Source organism: Hibiscus syriacus, unplaced genomic scaffold (genome assembly GCF_006381635.1).
Source record: "Hibiscus syriacus cultivar Baekdansim isolate YM2019G1 unplaced genomic scaffold, ASM638163v2 tig00109936_pilon, whole genome shotgun sequence".
In the NCBI taxonomy this organism is placed as follows: Eukaryota; Viridiplantae; Streptophyta; class Magnoliopsida; order Malvales; family Malvaceae; genus Hibiscus; species Hibiscus syriacus.
This window is the reverse complement of record NW_024062533.1, coordinates 34,399-53,473: the sequence shown is the minus strand read 5'-3', so window position 1 is coordinate 53,473 and position 19,075 is coordinate 34,399. Positions and strand designations below refer to the sequence as shown.

Here is a 19,075-nt window from a genome sequence, read left to right as displayed (position 1 = left end):
TGTATATCAGTGATCAGTTATAAGACAAAGGTAAATGAAATGGTTGAATTCGAAGCAAAGGAATTGTATTATGGATAAGTGAGAATAAAGGTTTGATAAGTGAAGGAAATAGAGGATGAATTATTTTGATTGGAAAGAATATATATGGATAATTTGATGAAGGTTTACGTTTTGATTGAAAGAAATAAGTTGAACAACAAAGTAGTGTGCTAGTGGTGTATTCTGATTATGTAAAGGTAATATGGCTAAGAAGATAAGGATTTGTGTATTCAAAGGAAGTTAAAGCTAAGTATAAGTGATATGAAAAAAGTATGAGAGTATAAGAGAAAGAAATGAAAAGGATTGAGTTTAAAGGATCAGATGTGATAAAGACTATATGGAAGTGTAGATTATGAGTTCGATATAGAAGTAAAGAAAAGTGTGGAAGGTGATGTGAAAAGATTGTTTGATTTTTAAAGTATATGTTTAATCACATTTGAAGAAGATTTAAGGTTGTGTTCTTGGTTAAATGATAATGGAATAAGAGTATGGTTACTGTTATAAGGTAATTAGAGATGGATTTATGATGTTGAGGGATGAAAATAGATGTCACTAATTTTATGATAAGTGGCATGATATGAATGTATAAAGGAAAAAGGTAGTTGAAAAACTAAAGGATTGAAAAGTAAGTTTTCTGATGATAACAAGAAAGAATGAGTAAGGGAATCAACATGAGAACATTAGAAGATATGTTCTTATCAAGATGTGCAGTGAAAATTCGAGGACGAATTTTCTTAAGGGGGAGATTTGTAACATCCCAAAAAGCGGGCTAGTGACCAAAATGCAAATTTTGAAAGTTTGATGGTCAAAGTAGAAAATTTGGGAAAATTTTTAAAGATATAAGTGATATTTTTCCAAAAAAGATTTTATTCCATAAATGGATGTATTTAGTGACCAAATTATAAATTTGATAAAGATTAGTGACCAAAGTATAAACTTTGAAAAGTTCAAGGACCAAAATGTAATTTTATAAAGTTACAAATGGGTCACGAAAATAAGGAAATAAATATATTATTTTCCATTTTCAAATGTTGGAAAATAATATTTAATGGTTTAATTCAATATTTAGTTTGGATTGTTGGATTAAAGTGATTGAATTGTAAGTTTTAGAAATTTCAAGGGCAAAATGGTAAAGAGGGAAAATAGTTTGGCTATATTTGACTATTGGAAGATGATAAGGTTATTGTAGCTTGATATTAATGTAAATATCAAGTTCGTTAAGGGTAAATTGGTATAAATATTTTGATTTTAAGGGTAAAGTGATCATTTGACATTTAATGAATTTTATATTCATTATTAATTAAGAAAGATGAAGAAATATCATATGATTTCTTCATCTTCTCCAGCAGCAAACGTGAGCTCCTCCCAAGGTAAGAAAGAAATTTTATTTTCAATTTTGAGCTAATTCCTTTAGAATTCGAGTTATGTCGTGAAATAGGAAAGTGATCTACGTGAAAAACGTTATCATTTGGTATCAATATTTCTTTCTATTCTTGTTGGATTTCAAAGATTCCAAATCTAAGGGTTTATGTTCATGATAAGATTCATGAAATTGAGGATAAATCTTGATGATTTAGATGTTATAGATTTATTTTCAAGCTTGATTCATTGTTAGAACATGTTCAATCTTTCTAGAAATTATTCTTTGAAAATTTGAACATGATGAATTTGAGTGAGAAAAATTATGAAAAATTATATAAGGTCTGGAAATGATGTTGGAAGTATTCTACAAGCTTTTGAAAATCCGAGGACCATTCTGTAAATTCTAAAAAAGTTGGTGGGACTAATTCATAATTTTCAGAAAAGATGTAAATGGTTGTATAATTGTCTAATAGTTGATGTATTATGCTGGAAATTGTTGTTTTGGAGTTAAAATGAGCATTTAGATGTGAAATATGACCATTGAGGAAGTTTGAAAAGATTGGTGATTAAAGTGCAACATTCACATAGTTAGTGTATCGATACACTGAAAAGGAAAACAGAATAGATATTTCCTTTAGTTTAAGAAATGAAAACTAGAGTATGCTATCGGGAATACTAATATGTATAAATGTATGATTGTGTAGACATCGAGCACAAGCAAGTTCTGAAACGACTGCAAAGTTAGGATCAATCCAAAGAGATAAATCATAGAAATGGATTGGATATATAAAGTGTCAAGATGAGTGCATTTTAATTTGTACTTATGTTATTGATCAAACATGGGCTTGCGATGAGCCAGTGACAGAGTTACTATGGTAAAAAGTAACCTTTAAAATATTATGTGATTCTTATGTGTGCATGAATACATTAAAATATGATATAAGCTATGTATATGTGATCTATGTGAATGCATATATGTGTGATCGATTATGTGACTATGAGCTATGCGTGATGAGAAGTTATATGATCATAAGTGACAAGATATATGTGATACATGTTATACGATATGATTCATGTGATTACATGTAAAGTGATATGAACTATGTGACATATGACTGTGAAATAAGCTATGTGATAAGGACATAGAGAATGAAGTGAATTAGTGGTAATGAGATATGAGAATATACAAGAAAAGTCATATGATATAAGATCAATGATTACACATACATGTGATACGTGACAGAAAAGAAGAGATATGTGTTTATAAGAGAAATAATATGAATAAGTGATGTGAATATATGAACTGTTATAAATGATAATGCCCATGTTATGTGATATGAGAGCTAGGGGTATAGTTTTCATGCCAATAGTCGAGGGCTACCTATGTCTTTCGAGACATATGGACAGTTTACCTATGTTCTAAGGAACATATGGACAATTTACCTAGGTTTTTCGGGTCCTATGGATAGTTGTCGAGGTTCTTTATGACCTCTGGATAGGTCCTTCAGGACATTTATACGAGCTGTGGTGACAACATAATGGTGCACAACCTCAATGTACTCACATACCTTAAGTTCTCACATGTGTACATGGGCTAATAAAGAGATTAAACAAATATACTGAATGTGATATGTATATGTGATTTGTTATACAGAATAAATTACAGGATTCATGTATTGGTGTATTGCTTGGTTAATGCATGATATATTGATAATGATATATGTATATGTGTGTATTGGTTATATGAAAGGATATATTCTTTTAGTTATATGAACTATATTAAATGAATTATATGATGTTATGTGTATTTCTTTATGAAATGATATATGATGTGTATAAATGGAAAGTATATAATTATACAATAAAAGGTATTAATGATAATAATATGATAATGATAAGGAAGAATATAATCATATATGTACATGTGTGGACTTAATATATGAATGGAAATATACTGGTGTATGATATGATAGTAGTAATTATTTATGCATGATTATAAGTTAGAGTTTTTATTATATGTTTTATATGCCTCACTAAGTCAACAACTTAGCGTGTGATTGTTTCACACGTATGTTTCGAGAAGAGGAAGATTGATAAAAGTTATGCAATACATGTCAGTTTCTCCTTTCCAAAGATCATATCAGAAAATAATTAAATAGTATGTATTTTGTAATAATGATAGTGTTGGCATGTAATAAAGATTTGAATCCAATATGCTTTAAATGGTTTGTAAAATCATATGATTGAGTTTTGTAATGTTTTAAAAGTGTTTATGGGAATGGTAAATGTATAGTAATGAACGGTTAAATTTTTACGAGTTTTATGAACGTTTTACGAAAGTACTGTAGCAGGGTATTGATACTTGTAATAGGGGTATCGATACCCCTGAAGCAATCTGGAAAATTTTTAACATTCGGTACTGTTCATAGTAATGTTCACTACTGTACATGGTACTATTCATTACTGTTCACGACATTGTTCATACCGTATAGTACTATTCATAAAAACGTATATTTTCTTAAATTGGTTATAACAAACATGATTCAACATTATATTATCATATTTTCTTAATATAAGTCCAATTGATCTGTATTTTGTTAAGAATATTGTTTTAAAAGGTCAATGTGACATATCAGACTCGTATCTGGGTCGAGTATGGGTTGGGGTGTTACAATACTGTTTTGGGTAAGAAACCTAATTTGATTAAGGGGCTGAAGAAAAAGTCTAATAACACCAGAACTTCACTAAATAAAACTACAAGTGAGAATAATTAATGAACATAATTATAGCTAGAAATGATACAAATTAAAACGGCATGAAACTAGCCATTATGTGATGCTTAGGAAACAACCAGGACACCTGAGTTACTTTAGTAGTATGAAGATCGTCTTGCTTGTTAGAATATTCGGATATATCTCAGTTAGTATCAAGGCACTTTAGTCACTGAATGGGTGTAGATACCCCAAGACTCTCAAGAGTGGCTAGTTGGGTGTACATTATGATATAGTTCTAGATCTTACCTCGAATACCAAAGGGTATTATAGGTAGGCTAGAGGGGTGTATGTCCCGAGATGCAAAACCCTTTGACCGCACCATGATGTCTACCTCAACTTTACATGTTAGTATTCTTTTTTGTTCATATATATATGCCTACTAGCATGCTCATGTAGTGGGTGCATATAGTATAATATAGTTATCAGTGTGGCATTGAGCTTGTGAGCTTAACGTTTGGAATATGTTTTCATGCGCATGTTCTTAGAAAATTTCGCGAGGAGCTTATCGCCAGTCAACATTCCAAATTTGTCGAGGCATTAGATTACGTCTAGAGTCTTGTAGAGTGCATGCATTATTCATATATCCAATTTGTAGTAAGTCGTAACTCTATTTTGAAGTATTTTACTTATTTTGTTTAGAATGTATTATGGGATCTCCCCACTTTGACAACTTAAACATTTACAGTTTTTAGTTATAAATTCATGGAGACAAATTTTGAATGAATGTTTCAAATCATTTTAAAGAAATTTTTGGGTTAGCCACTTTAGTGGTCCCGTGTAAGGTTATAACATGTTGATCTTTGCATCGTGTCAGATTAAGATGGTTCAGTTGAAACAAATATGATTTATTTTATTCCTTGCTAAAACAATAGATATAAAGGGTGTCGTTGTGATCAAATTCGAGTAAAAATCGGCATAAGCTTTAACATCGAGTTAACTTAAATCATCTTCAAAAGATCCTCAACACCTCTAGATCTAATGGAGTCTTCACATATCTGCAATTCTTCCAAGCTATTATTCACCTTAAGAGCAAAAGTAAGTAATGTAGCACCAATTGTCCCAATACGTGGTTCAGAAAACACAAACTCTTTGATAGCTCTATTTTTTCCGACAATTAAATTTTTACTGAAGTATCATATACTCATAGATTCGAAATGTATGCCTCATTAAAAACCTTCATACACCTAAATGAAGGAAAAGAGTGTACACATTCAAGAGATGACTGAATACAAAGATCCATTTCAACAATAGCAAGACCAACGACAAAACAAAAAAAGATACTAGTGGGGGCCATGCCCCCCCAAAAATATTAAAAAACTAAAGGGTAAACTGCACATTTAGTATTTAAACTATTACTTTTATTTCATTTTGGTACCTAAACTTTATTTTTTTTCAAAATCATACCAAACGTTAGTCCAGGTTTCAATTTGGTACTTCGTAGTTAAAAACTTAACGATGATGTTGATTTGTCATCATATGATCATCATCGTTGATTTTTTTAAAAAATGACACAACAACAATTTCTGTTAATTTTTTAACGATAAGGTACCAAATTTAAACCTAAACTAAATGTTAGGTATGTTTTAAAAACAATAAAGTTTAAATACTAAAACAAAATAAAAATAACAATTTAAATAATACGAGTAGTTTACTAAAAAAATAAAATATATATATTTACATACATATAATATGTATATATATATATATATATTAAATTATTAAAATTTAGTTCCTTAAAAATTGTACACCATAAATTATTAAATTTAATTATCTAAAAATGTATATATTACTTTATAATTACTTTAGAATTTAGAAACTACTAAAATCTCATTTATTGAAGAAATAAATTCAAATTATTAATATTATTTTACCCTTATTTAAAGTTTAAGTGGAAATTTTATCCTTACTTAAAGTTTAAGTGGTAATTTTATCTTTAAAATAAATCCAAAAACTAGTAATAATATTTTTATCTTTTAATTATATCATTTTTTTAGTGATATTAATAGTTATAACATTGACGTAATAATTTACAATGTTGGCATGAGATTTATTTTACTGACGTAACAATTTACGTGTGAATGATGATGTGAAAGAGTAACTTAATTTATTTTTTAGTCGGGTAATAATAAAACTCAAATTTTCCTTCATTTTTACATCAAATATTAATGACCGCACCACAAGTTTAATCGCTTTTTTATATTTTACCTTATGTTATATAAAAATCTATACGAGAATTAAATATATATGTAACGACCCAAATTCTCGAGTCAACAGTTAGGAGTTGACTCAAGCTAATAAGTAGTAGATTTTAGTGTTTTGGACTTGTTAGATATGATTTTTGGCGTTGATGGAGAAGAGTTGAAACCTAATGGAAAGGTGATGTTTTTTAATAAGAGAATTAATAGGGAGGACTAAAAGTGTAATATACCCATTGCAAAATTTTATTTGCCCTTTTTTTAAATTTGGTTGCGTTAGAACAAGCTTTGATGTAAGATTCATTCTCTCCACATCCCAAGCTTCTATTTGATTTTTTTTTAATTAATAGTTTCTTGAATTGACTCACAACAATGATTACCACCATGCACGAATAGATGGAAATCGCCTCTGAAAATTTAAAATTATGATATATTTTATAATTTTTTATGTGTTTTTTTATTAAAATTTTATTTTTATTCCTTACAAATTTTATAAATTCGTTTATTCATAAAAATTAGAATTTTTCTCTCCCTAAAATGAAATTTTACATCCGTCTCTGCGATTAAGTATGTTCGGTAATCGGAGAAACATTTCAAGCCATATGATTTCAAGATGCATACCCTTGTACCAAGCTGACAAGGAAGAAACGAAAACAAGACAGTGAGCTAAGATCATCTTTATCTAGGGCTCACTGGTGTTTTTAGCTCTTCTAAACTCCTAATTGTGAGAGTAAACCAATAACTTCTTAAAGGAACCATGTCGCCTGTTTATGTATTAATAAGACAATTAAATGTAATCTCGTGGTTTGTCGGCGACGGAGATTGTTGGTAATTGACGATGTTGGCGAGTGACGACCGATAATGAGAATTTTGACTAGATTTAAAAGTCAAATTAATAGTTTATCTAAAATTTAGAGATTAAATTAGAATTTTATATAAAATTTAAGATCAAATTGATATTTATGTAAATTTTAAGAATTAAATTATAATTTAATTATTTTATTAATGTGCCACGTCAATAAAGTAATAAAAATTAATGAAGGTTATGAATAAAAGTAATAGAAAAATATTTTTTTAAGATCAATAACCAAAATAAAATAGATTGGAAACAAAAAATAGATTATCAGTATAATTTATCTTATTTTTAAGGGTAAAGTATTTAAATAGTCCCCAAACTTTTAGGACGTTTGAATTTTGGTCACCCGACTTTTAAAACTTACAATACAGTCATCAAACTTTTAGTTCATTTTCAGAAAGGTCCCCGACGTTACCTCCCGTTAGTTTTATCTGACGTGGCATTTATCTCTTGTTAACTCCTATTCTTCTTATTCTCACAAACAAAATCTCACATATAAAACCCCACATTTCCATTGCTTCTCTCTTACCCAATAGTTCTTGAATCATTTGAATTCCACCATCTTTGTCCATGTCTTCACCTTCTCGTCGGCTCCGTTCACGATGAAGATGTTGAAATTGTCGAGACCTTGAAGAAAGTCGTTTAGGTTTTCAAGTCGGTGACGATTTTGATTTCCATGACGAGTAACAACTGTGAAGTCTGGACGAAGGTGAAGCATGCTATGGAACCGTTGGGACTCAAATGTTGAACTTTCGCAATGGATGAGTTCCCTGCTGTTGGTACCGTCGTTTACAAACATTCACAGTGGTGACCCACCATAAATAACATTGAAAAAATAACAACACCAACGAGAAAGGTATATTAAAAGGAAAAAAAGTGGTGAAGGGGTTTTAGTTTAAAGAGGAGGAGGAAGAGGAGGAAGAGGAGAAAGAAGAAGAAAAAGAAGAAGGAAAATGAGAATGAGGAGAAGGAGCATAATGATAAAGAGTCGGGGGAGGAAGAGAAGAAGAAGAAGAAAAAGAAGGATTAACGAGAGATAAGTGTCATGTCAAATAAAACTAACGAGAGATAACATCAAGGATCTTATTGAAAATAAACCTAAAGTTTAATGATTGTAATGTAAGTTTTTAAAGTTTTTGTGACCAAAATACAAGTTTCCTAAAAGTTTGAGGACTATTTATGTACTTTACCCTCTTTTTAAATATAAAAGTAAAAGTTATTGTATAAGTTTTATTTTAAATTCATATCAAATTGATAAAATTTATAAATTTAAATTGGAATTATTATTATAATATATTACTGTCATTATCTATGTTTTAAAATAATAAAACATCAATTAAATATTAAAATATAATTATTAAAATTTTAATTTAATAATCAAAATAAAATCAATCTCGATTAAAAAATTAAATTTCTCGAAAAGACATTTTAAGAAAAGACGAGAAAATAAAATCCCATTGAGTTTCCTTCTCCAACCAGATTTCTGTTTTGGAGCTTAAGCTTATAAATATTAGACAAATCCCTAATTCGAACCCTAATTATGTACTAAGGCTCTGCCCTTTCTCGATTTCTACCCCAAATTGAGCTGAATTCAACCATCTAGGTCTTTGGAATCGGATTTCGTTTTCGGGATTCGGTTAGGAAATTGAGGAACGAAATAAAGAGGGCAAATGGAGGAAATGTTGTCTGCAAGTGATAAGCAGAGCATGGTTTCCTCCTTTCTCGAGATCGTCGTTGGTCAAACTACCGAAACTGCCATGCAGTTTTTGCAAGTAAGCTTTTATTGACTCTCTATTTTTTGGCATTTGATTCATAAAGTTCGAAGCCTTTTTATATACAAGTGTCTCCACAATGTTGAAGCTTGTATTTTTTGTTTGTATCTTTTTCCCTTAAATTCTTAATGGCTTTGTGATTCAATTAGTAAAGCTGAGGTAATCTGTAATGAATGTTGATTTACTGAGAATATATCTATTTTTAGTTTAAATTTCTGAGAAGACTATTGTTATTTATGCAACATGCTTAATGATTAAATATTTGTGGAAAACAGGCAACAAGCTGGAAGCTTGATGAAGCTCTTCAGCTGTTTTATGTCGGTAATGAAGGTGGTGTAGTTGCACCAAATTCTGAGTCTCCAGCTGTGGAAAACGTAAATTCTTGGGCTGATCAAAATTCTGGGTTAGAGATTTGCATTAATGTTCACTCTAATTTAGCACATAATTGTTTGTTATCGTAATATTTACTAATGTTTTTGCCTGTGGCTTCTACTGTTATTCAGTGAGCTGAAGGAATCTGGAACCAGCAATGTTGGACCCATTGGTGGAGAGGAAGTACGTCCGCCCTTACCTGTAGTAAGGGAGGCACTTTATGATGATGCATCGCTATATGGGTATCTTCTACTTTTAATTTTTAACAGTTAGCTTATTGCAGTGTTATATTATTTTTCTTTTCTTCATATGAAATTGCAAATGTATATGTCGGTTTTTCTTTTATGGTAATTTTCTTGTGGTGTGTCTTTGTATGTCAGCTCATGCATGCTTATATTGTCTTCAGTTGTTGTATGATTTGTAGAGAATTCTACTGCAATTTCCTAATAATTCCATATGTGGTAATATTTCATTTTCTAATATTCCTACAGAGCATCAAGCTTGGGATTCTCTCCTCAACAGTCTGGTTCGTTAATTGCTTTCCGTAATTTTAATGAGGAAATGAAACGTCCTAGGGTTTAGGAATCAGATGAAGGTTCTTCCACGGTTGATGCTTCTCGAGATAACCTTGCCTCTTTGTATCGTCCTCCTTTTCATCTGATGTTCCAGGGACCTTTTGAAAAAGTATATTGATTATCTTAGAATTTCTTATTCCTTACTAAGTGTGACTTGTATATCAACCTCAAAATTTTGTCCTTTTAAGTGATAATATCCCTTGTTGGACCATTTAGTATGTAGCCCAGGGCTTATAACTTTGTTTTGAGGGAAAATGATATTTTGTGCCTTGGGTTAATGAGGACTAGAAAATTGGATTTTGAGGCCGCCTTTTCTATATTTTTCTCTCTGACTTTGAAAGTCAATTTAATCAAAGGCTATATGTCTATCTTTTAGGCAAAAGCTGCTGCATCTGTTGAAGATAAGTGGCTACTCTTGAACTTACAATCTTCCAAGGAGTTCAGCTCACATATGGTATTGTTTGAGTCTTCCCTTTTCCTCTAGTTGAAACTAATAATTTTTTTTACTTCATTCCCTGGGTTTGAACTGGCTTATAATGTAATCATATATTCTGATGCTGTATGTGTTTTTGAAGCTTAATCGAGATACATGGGGAAATGAAGCAGTTTCTCAAACTGTTAGCACCAACTTTATTTTCTGGCAGGTTAGAATCTTATAATGTAATCATATATTCTGATGCTGTATGTGTTTTTGAAGCTTAATCGAGATACATGGGGAAATGAAGCAGTTTCTCAAACTGTTAGCACCAACTTTATTTTCTGGCAGGTTAGAATGATGCTTTCTAGTTGTCCTTGTCCTGTTTGCCATCTCTCTCTCATCCTCTACTATCTGTTTTACCCATATTCTATGGTTTTTACCTTCCATTTATTTTCTTAACAGATTGATGCAGGACAATCCCAGATTATTTTAATTATTTTATTTTTAGGACTAGTTTTTTTAGTTATCAGTCGTTACATTAGTTTATCTTTTGTGTTCTGTTAGATGGTTATGTGATTAGCATAGGACTATTAGTGATAACTTTATCATAATTACATACTAGAAGGTTATTAGGGCGGTTATCATTTGCCATTAAGAGAATTTTTAATAGAATCGGTTGCTGGAATTGTTTTGTATTTCCTCTCCATCACAGATGCTATTGTATAATTAGGAATGTGTTTTGAACTCTCTTTTATTTTTTGATTGTGGTTAAATTTGCAAGATTCTTATATGATGCAAGTTGTTTGCAACTTGTTGTTAATGGAGATATAAAGATGCATTCTCTTAAAATTGGGAACTTGATCTGATACTTCAGTTTTTTATCAGCCAACAATTGCCGGGGAAATCAAATAGTCCTCTAAGACAACTGCCACATTTTATTGTGTGTATACGACTTTAGGAGTCAGAGCTTCGTATATTAAGTGCCATATGCATCCATAGAGGACTTCCATATAATTGTATTTTTGAATCTCTTGTTTCTTTATATTCTTTATTTTATTGATGCTGTCTTATGGATCTAGGTTTATGATGATACAAGTGAGGGGAGGAAAGTTTGCACCTATTACAAGCTAGATTTGGTTCCTGTAGTGCTTGTTATTGACCCAATCACAGGACAGAAAATGCGCTCCTGGTGTGGAATGGTTCAACCTGAGAGTTTGCTGGAGGTATCTATTTTGTAACATTAATGCAGATTGGAAGTTCTTAGGAAAATAAGCAAAAATGAAATGGTAGTTGAAGAACTTTCAATTTATGGATTTTGTGATTTGATACTTGGCATTTTAACCTTTAGGACCTGATTCAATTCATGGATGGTGGCCCAAGGGATTATCATGCAACTCTGTCTCATAAACGTCCAAGAGGAAGCTCAGTTACACAGCAACAAAAAATTAAAGGTAATCATGTATCTTCTTTTCTACACCAAGTTAAAGTTTATCTATAGAGAACAAGTTAACGCTTAAATAAGTTTCAGCCTGTAGTTCCAAGACCTGTTACAATAAAGGCAGTAAAGTTAACAATATTTTTTATGAATTGATGGAAAGTTTCAGCTTGAAACTTTCAAGGGGGAGTGAGAGAAATCCTTTATCTATGTGCTAATTCTGTACATAATACTGTTGCATTCATGGATAATGACAAGGAATAACTTTTAAGAAACATGAAAAAATCCATCAAGAATAATATATGGCTGGCTGTCCCTTGTTCCCATATGTAATGGGATAAGGGGGAGGTAAGATAATAGGCTGCCCCTAACACCAGGTTGAGAGCAGCTTCCGTAGAAGACCTCCGAATTATAAAATGCCTTCCGTGAGACTCGATCCCACGACCTCAAGGTTAAAACAAATAAAGATGCTTACAAAACTGTTTGACTCGTCTGTATGTAATGTCAGTTCATTTTGTTATAGTGTCAGCAGATGAAACAAATGAAGATAAGGAACTGTTAAGAGCAATAGTAGCGTCTATGGAGAGTGCAAAAGAGACTGTTAAAACAACTTCAGATGATAAAGCATCATCCACTACTGACAAGGAGGAACCATGTTCGATTCAGAAGCCTGCATATCCATCTCTACCTGATGAACCTAAAGGTGACAGGAACCTCTTATGTAGGGTTGGAGTACGTCTTCCTGATGGACGCAGAGTACAGAGAAATTTTCTCCGAACCGATCCAATACGGGTAAACATTGAATTGAGCTGAACTGAAATGTGAGAAAAATGTATTATTGTATCCTTGGGTAGAGTGATCCAGTCCTTAGTGTTGCCCCTATCTGATTGGTTTATTACTTCCATTTCATTTTTTCATTTTGCAGCTACTGTGGTCATTCTGCTATTCTCAACTTGGCGAGGCTGATTCAAAGCCATTCCCCTATCTGATTTGGTTTATTACTTCCATTTCATTTTGTCATTTTGCAGCTATTGTGGTCATTCTGCTATTCTCAACTTGGCGAGGCTGATTCAAAGCCATTCCGGTTGACACTACCGTTTCCAGGAGCTTCGAAACCTCTGGATTATGATAGCAAATTAACATTCGAGGAGTCGAAACTTGCCAATTCTATGATATTAGTTGCATGGGAATGAATATTGTCAAGATGGCAATGGTGTTTCTTCAACCACCTAGAGTTGAAAGAGTTTTTGGTTTACAAACTCCAAATATCTCTTCAAGGGAGTTGATTTATAGGGGATGAAAGAAGTATACAATTTTATTATGTATATATACTCATGCCTGCATACTTTCTGAGCTGCCAATATTTTCTCAAACTGTTGAAATTTTGTGGATGCTAGCAATGCACATGTGCTAAGCCCTGTTGATACCAAATATATATAAAATTTTAAGATATTTTGAATTTTTTAAAATTAAATTATTAAATTATTTTAAAAGTTAAAATTATTCTTTTACTGGAGTAAAGGAATAAATTGCATAAAATTAAATATTAGAATAACCTTGTACATTTTTATAATTAATTGAAGTTAATAAATGATATTTTAAAACTATAAAATTCATTCTAAATGTATTTTTTGTACAATATTTCTATTTTTTTTTGTGGTATAGTAATATTGTCCATGTGCATGCAATAATTTTAACATAATCCCCTGTATTTGTATAATAAATTTTGAATTTCACCTTTAAAATCAGAACATAATATTTTATTTTTTCTCTATTTTGTAAACAATTAATCCGTTTATTAAGTAAATTTATTTTTTCAGTTACTTAAAAAAATTAATATTTGAATACGGGATATCAAATATCTAGCGTAAATGTGATAGCGAATGTTAATATTTTTAAATTTAATTGAAGCTATTTTAAATTTAAAATAAGGATAAAATTTTAAAATTTGATAGCGAATGATAAAGATTAAATTAATTTAATTATATATATGATTTTCTTAGATTATATTAATTAATATGCATGACATAATATTTTTAATTTTACTATGAGATTAATTTTAATTTTAATAAGAATAATGTATTTTAAATTAAATAGCTATCTTTTTTTAGAGTACTAATATATTATTTTTGAATGAATAATATTAGATATATTTTTATTTTTAAAACTGTAATAATTATATTATTATAATATTTTACAACATATTTTTATTTTTCAGTGGATATGATTTTAAAAATAGGTCAATATAACCTATGGAAAAGGTAAAAATGGACCAATAAATAAATATACATAAAATTATCAAACAAATTACTCGTGCATCGTATGGTATACAAATTAAATAAAAAACATTTTAATTTTATTACATAAAAAAACTAAACAATTAAATGTATAAATACACGTGCAACACAAGCTACTAAAGAAACTAATATAAATATGTATATAACGTACTATTAAAGCGATGTACCAAAACATACTACAAACAAATTTATCCTTGTTATAAATATTAAAAAGTATAAGGATTTATTTAAAATTAATCATTAATTAAAATTTACTTTTACTTTTGATAGAATTATAATTAAATTATGATATTTTATCAAAAATAATAATTAATTTAAATAATTTAATATGTTTAGAATTAGGATTTATAAATTATTTAAGTTAAGAATGACTATTAGCAGTACTTATCGCTAGAAACCTTTACTCACCTGAACATTTACCAAAAAAATGTACGTATAGTTTTTTGGCAAGTTTTTCGATGAGTAAAGGTTTCTAGCGATAACTGTTGCTGAAAGAAGATTTTTAACGGTGTGTATTAAAATGAAACAAAAGTTAAACTTTGGATATAGTTTTGAAAAGTAAAAGTTTAGGTGCTTAAATAGATCAAAACTAATAGTTTAGGCAATAAACGTATAATTTACCCTTTTTTTAAAAAAAAATACTTTAGCATAAAAACTTTTTTCTCCACCCATGAAATTATATTAAGGTAATTTATTTAGACATACACGTTTACGTTTCAACTTTGAAGTTTGAACAATACTTATTTTATAATGAGATGTGATTTTTAAAACGAATTTTTATTTTTGAACTAAAAGGAATTTAAATTAAAACTTTTACTTTTCCAAAAATAGTTATGTTATAAATATTTTTATTTTTTTAAAATTAATGAAATTATTAAATTATTAAAAATAGTTATATCATAAAAAAATTTATTTAAACCAACAATCCGTTGTTCTAGTGGGATGAGACACTAAATCTCTTAAATAAGGTTAGAGGTTTAAATCCTGATGATTGTGAATAGAACAAACTGAGTTGAGAGGATCTCCTTACTTTTATAGTGTCCGATCTGGATCAGTAGATTCATTAATCGGATACTAATGTTTATACCAAAAAATATTTTTTTTTAAATTTTTTAAATCATTCATATTTCCTAACATTAGTGTTTTGAAAACCGAGAACTGTTGCCTTGTCAGGTCCATTCTATCCCGATTGAACCGGTTCTAGTGAATCGCAAGGAACCGTTTGAACCGGCTTTGAACCACTCGAACCGGACCGGATCGTGAATCGGTTCAACCTAAATTTTTTTATTTTTTATTAAACGTTTTTAGTATTTTTATTTAATTTTTTAAATAATTATGATGTCGTTCGATTCTTACGACCGATTTGACTAATTTAACTGGTTACACCAATAAATCGATAGCACGACTAATTCGCTAACCGGTCCGGTTCTAAAAACCATACCTAATAAAGATTTTGTTTTTGTTTGTTGTACCATAACCTCCTCGTAAAGATAAACCCAAATCAGTACAAACGACAAATAAGGAGGATCTGTCAAAATAAACAAATTAACCCTCCAACAAAATGTCTAATTACGATCCCATCCATCAACATTTTCCACATTTCCATTTCAGGACTAAACAGTGAACGGATGATCATTCCTATATAAACAAAATTTTACACGTAAAGCAGAATAATTTTCCCGGAGGAATCGAACATCTTGTTTTCTGTTCTTCCCTCTTCAGAAGGAAAATGGCGGCTAATTTTATAACGCAAGCATCTCTGGTTCAACCAAAACCTTCACTTAATGCTAAAACTCTTCAAAACCCATCTCTGACTCGCTTCTCCAAGCTCTCTCCTTCATCAAGTCTGTTTTTACTCTCCATTCTTTTTGGGTTTTTTTTTTCATCACCAAGCTCCCTCCTTTATCTGCTTTTTTATTCTGCTTTGCAGGTTTTTGCTTTTTGCCGAAAAACAGAACTTTGTCTGTTGGAAAACTGTCATTGGCATCGTCTGTATCCGCTTCAAAATCTTCAGTTCTGTAAGAATATAGAAACAACAAGAACCCCATTATCGTCATTGATAATTATGATAGTTTCACCTACAATCTTTGCCAGGTTTGATTGATTGCATATTCGAAATTTGTGTATTTTTCTTTTGTTTCCTTTATCTTGTCCTTACTTGGTTCTGAATTGCTGCAGCATTAAAATCTTTAGCAAATATGTTTGATTGTTAGGGAAGACCTTTTTTTATCGGAGATTTAAGGTGAAGATTGGATCATTTAAGAAATCAATTAAACGATTGATGGGAACAAAATGTAATGTATTTACATGGTATAGAAAAGGTTTCTTTTGCTATTAATAATTTGTTGTTATTGGTATATATAATTCAAGTCCCTTTTCCAAGGATTTTGCATGTGAAATGAGGTGCTTCAATCATAACTGTATTAAAATGGCTAATTGTCAATTGAAAAGCAAATCTGGTTTGTGCCATGGACTGCAAACATGATGTTTTGAAAGTGATTCCTGCTAAATATTCCCATGCTGCGGTGATTTCAATTCGGTATCCTCAATAGCAAGTCGTGTTCATTCCGGTCCTGTCTTTCTCGTTTTAAGAATATACTATTGATTCGATTGCCGCCGTATGAGCACTACGAGTTACGTTACAGAAATTTTGGAACTTGAGATTTTGCATCTATGATATTTTGAATTTTTTTGGGTTCAACTTATCTCTTAGCCTTTTCTGAGTTGTATCCTTGACTAAGAATGGAATATCCTCAAAGGTTTACCTATAATTTTGTAGTACATGGGAGAGCTTGGATGTCACTTTGAGGTTTATCGAAACGATGAGTTGACTGTAGAAGAGTTGAAAAGGTAAGAACTTTGAGGTTTATGTATCCTTGAAATGTTCGATTTCGATCCAAATAAGTGACACTTCTCTTGGTTTTTTTTTTTTATAGGAAAAACCCTAGGGGTGTGCTTATCTCCCCTGGTCCAGGTAAGAGTTTACTAATATATTTTTAAACTATAAACAAACCGAACATAAGAATCTGTTATATTTAAGCATGATATATAATTTTATTCTATCCTTAATATAGGAACACCCCAAGACTCTGGAATATCCTTGCAAACAGTTTTGGAACTTGGACCTCTTGTACCTTTATTTGGTGTTTGTATGGGTTTGCAGTGCATTGGTGAGGCTTTCGGAGGTGAGTTTTAGGTTGCCTTTTGTAACTGCTTCTTGTTAATGTTTACGCTTATGCTAAGAAAGCTAAATCAAGACTCTTTATGTTTATCGTGGAAGATTAGGTGCTTGCTTGTGGAATTTTGACATGATTTGTTTGACTGCATTCTAAAATGCAGGAAAGATAGTCCGTCCTCCCTACGGTGTTATGCATGGCAAATGTTCTCCCGTGTGTTATGACGAGAAGGGAGAAGATGGATTATTCGCTGGATTATCAAAGTACGTATCGATTCTTCTAATGTGATTCCCAGTTTAAAAATTCTCTTACTCTGCTTCATTTATGTGTTGTCTATAGTCAAGCTATCAACTTGTTTATATTTGTTCCTTGAGCTGTGTTTTCACCTTTCAAGTTTAGATTCCTTTATGTTACTGCCCTCATGCATATTGCTGGACATGTGTGAAGTATCTGTTACATTGCACGTTCGAGTGAAAGAATTTCCGATTCATTTCCATTCATTACGCCTCAAATTATCAGCAATTCTTAGTATTATTGTGCCTTTTCAAGCCCATTCAATGCCGGAAGATATCATAGTCTTGTGATCGAAAAGGACAGTTTCCCCGACGAAGCACTCGAGGTTACTGCTTGGACAGAAGATGGGCTGATTATGGCTGCTCGCCACAAAGTCTATAAGCATATTCAGGTAAAGTTTCCATTATTTTTACTTGTTTGTGCCTTGTGCCACACGAAACCATGAAAAATCTGCGTTTAATTCTCCATAAATACGTCTTTCATGAGCACGTTGATCGAAAACTGTAGGGCATACAATTCCATCCAGAGAGCATCGTAACATCCGAAGGCATATCGATTGTTCGCAACTTCATCAAACTGGTAGAGCGAAAAGAGGCCGCCGAATCCCGGGCTTAGAGGTCATGTACTGGACACAATTCCTTCAGGCATAAATGTCAACATCAGGTATGTCGTCGATGCATCCTTTCTGTGACGATCACGTATGTGTTCTCGTCGGACGGTAAGTTCTTCCTCGGCTCATGTCGGAATATGTATCGGATTATAAGACCCCTTTTGAACTCCTTTTCAGGGTTAGCAAATGACAGAAAAGTGAAGCAAGTGTAGCTTTCCATCAACTTTGCACATGATTTTATGTTGGATAACTATGAATTATGTTTTCTATTTTTCTCTTTGAGTTTACGGTTCCAGTTCATAATTGGAAATATTGCTTCAAAAGACAATGTTGTTTTTTCTTTTTCAAAATTAAAAAATAAATTGGGTAAACTATACCTATGACCGGAGATTTTTATTTGAGCATCGATCTTTTAATTTTTTAATTAAGTTATTTAATTATTTAAATAATATCAATTAAGTCATCTACAAATTGACGTGATAGTTAATAAAATTGATAATTATATAATAAATTAGGTAAACTATACCCATGACTAGATGATAAATGTTCAACAAAAGACAATAACGCATTATTTTCGACACTGTAAAATTTATTCGCATGATGAAGTAGCCTCAAAGAAATTAAAATGAAAAAACTACAGAATAGGTATTCATGAACTTAATAGGATGATTAATGGCCTTAGGTACCACAACAAAATAGATGTCAATCACCTCTTGGATTACTCGGGTGGAAATGATATTGAAAATTTTATTGAGGATGAAATTGTGGATGATACAATGCCGTTGCGACTAATTACGTGGAATAAAACACTTATAGCGCCAATAACTCTTCACAATTTTTTGCTGCGGTACGAGAACGTAACATTGGAACTTTTAGATGCAGCAAGTAAAGCTAGAGATG

At 31.1% G+C, this 19,075-nt stretch overlaps 1 protein-coding gene and 1 pseudogene across 1 annotated transcript; both read left to right on the top strand.

Annotated features, from left to right (window-relative positions):
* The first annotated feature begins 8,675 nt into the window (after window positions 1-8,675).
* On the top strand, window positions 8,676-13,091 carry LOC120210814 (annotated as a pseudogene).
* Window positions 13,092-15,790: 2,699 nt separating this feature from the next.
* LOC120210782 (anthranilate synthase beta subunit 1, chloroplastic-like) lies at window positions 15,791-18,217 on the top strand. The gene is made up of 8 exons (XM_039209459.1): window positions 15,791-15,939; window positions 16,026-16,189; window positions 16,875-16,945; window positions 17,032-17,069; window positions 17,170-17,280; window positions 17,435-17,534; window positions 17,821-17,956; window positions 18,073-18,217. The coding sequence occupies exons 3-8, from the start codon at window positions 16,878-16,880 to the stop codon at window positions 18,178-18,180; spliced, it is 561 nt and encodes a 186-aa protein (XP_039065390.1). The 5' UTR covers window positions 15,791-15,939; window positions 16,026-16,189; window positions 16,875-16,877; the 3' UTR covers window positions 18,181-18,217.
* Window positions 18,218-19,075: the final 858 nt, after the last annotated feature.

Excerpts from the sequence above, each read along its gene's own strand:
- LOC120210782 (XM_039209459.1), top strand. The coding sequence starts at position 16,878 with ATGGGAGAGCTTGGATGTCACTTTGAGGTTTATCGAAACGATGAGTTG. Across the intron at positions 17,281-17,434 it reads CATTGGTGAGGCTTTCGGAG|GAAAGATAGTCCGTCCTCCC; the intron begins GTGAGTTTTAGG and ends TCTAAAATGCAG. Across the intron at positions 17,957-18,072 it reads AAGTCTATAAGCATATTCAG|GGCATACAATTCCATCCAGA; the intron begins GTAAAGTTTCCA and ends CGAAAACTGTAG.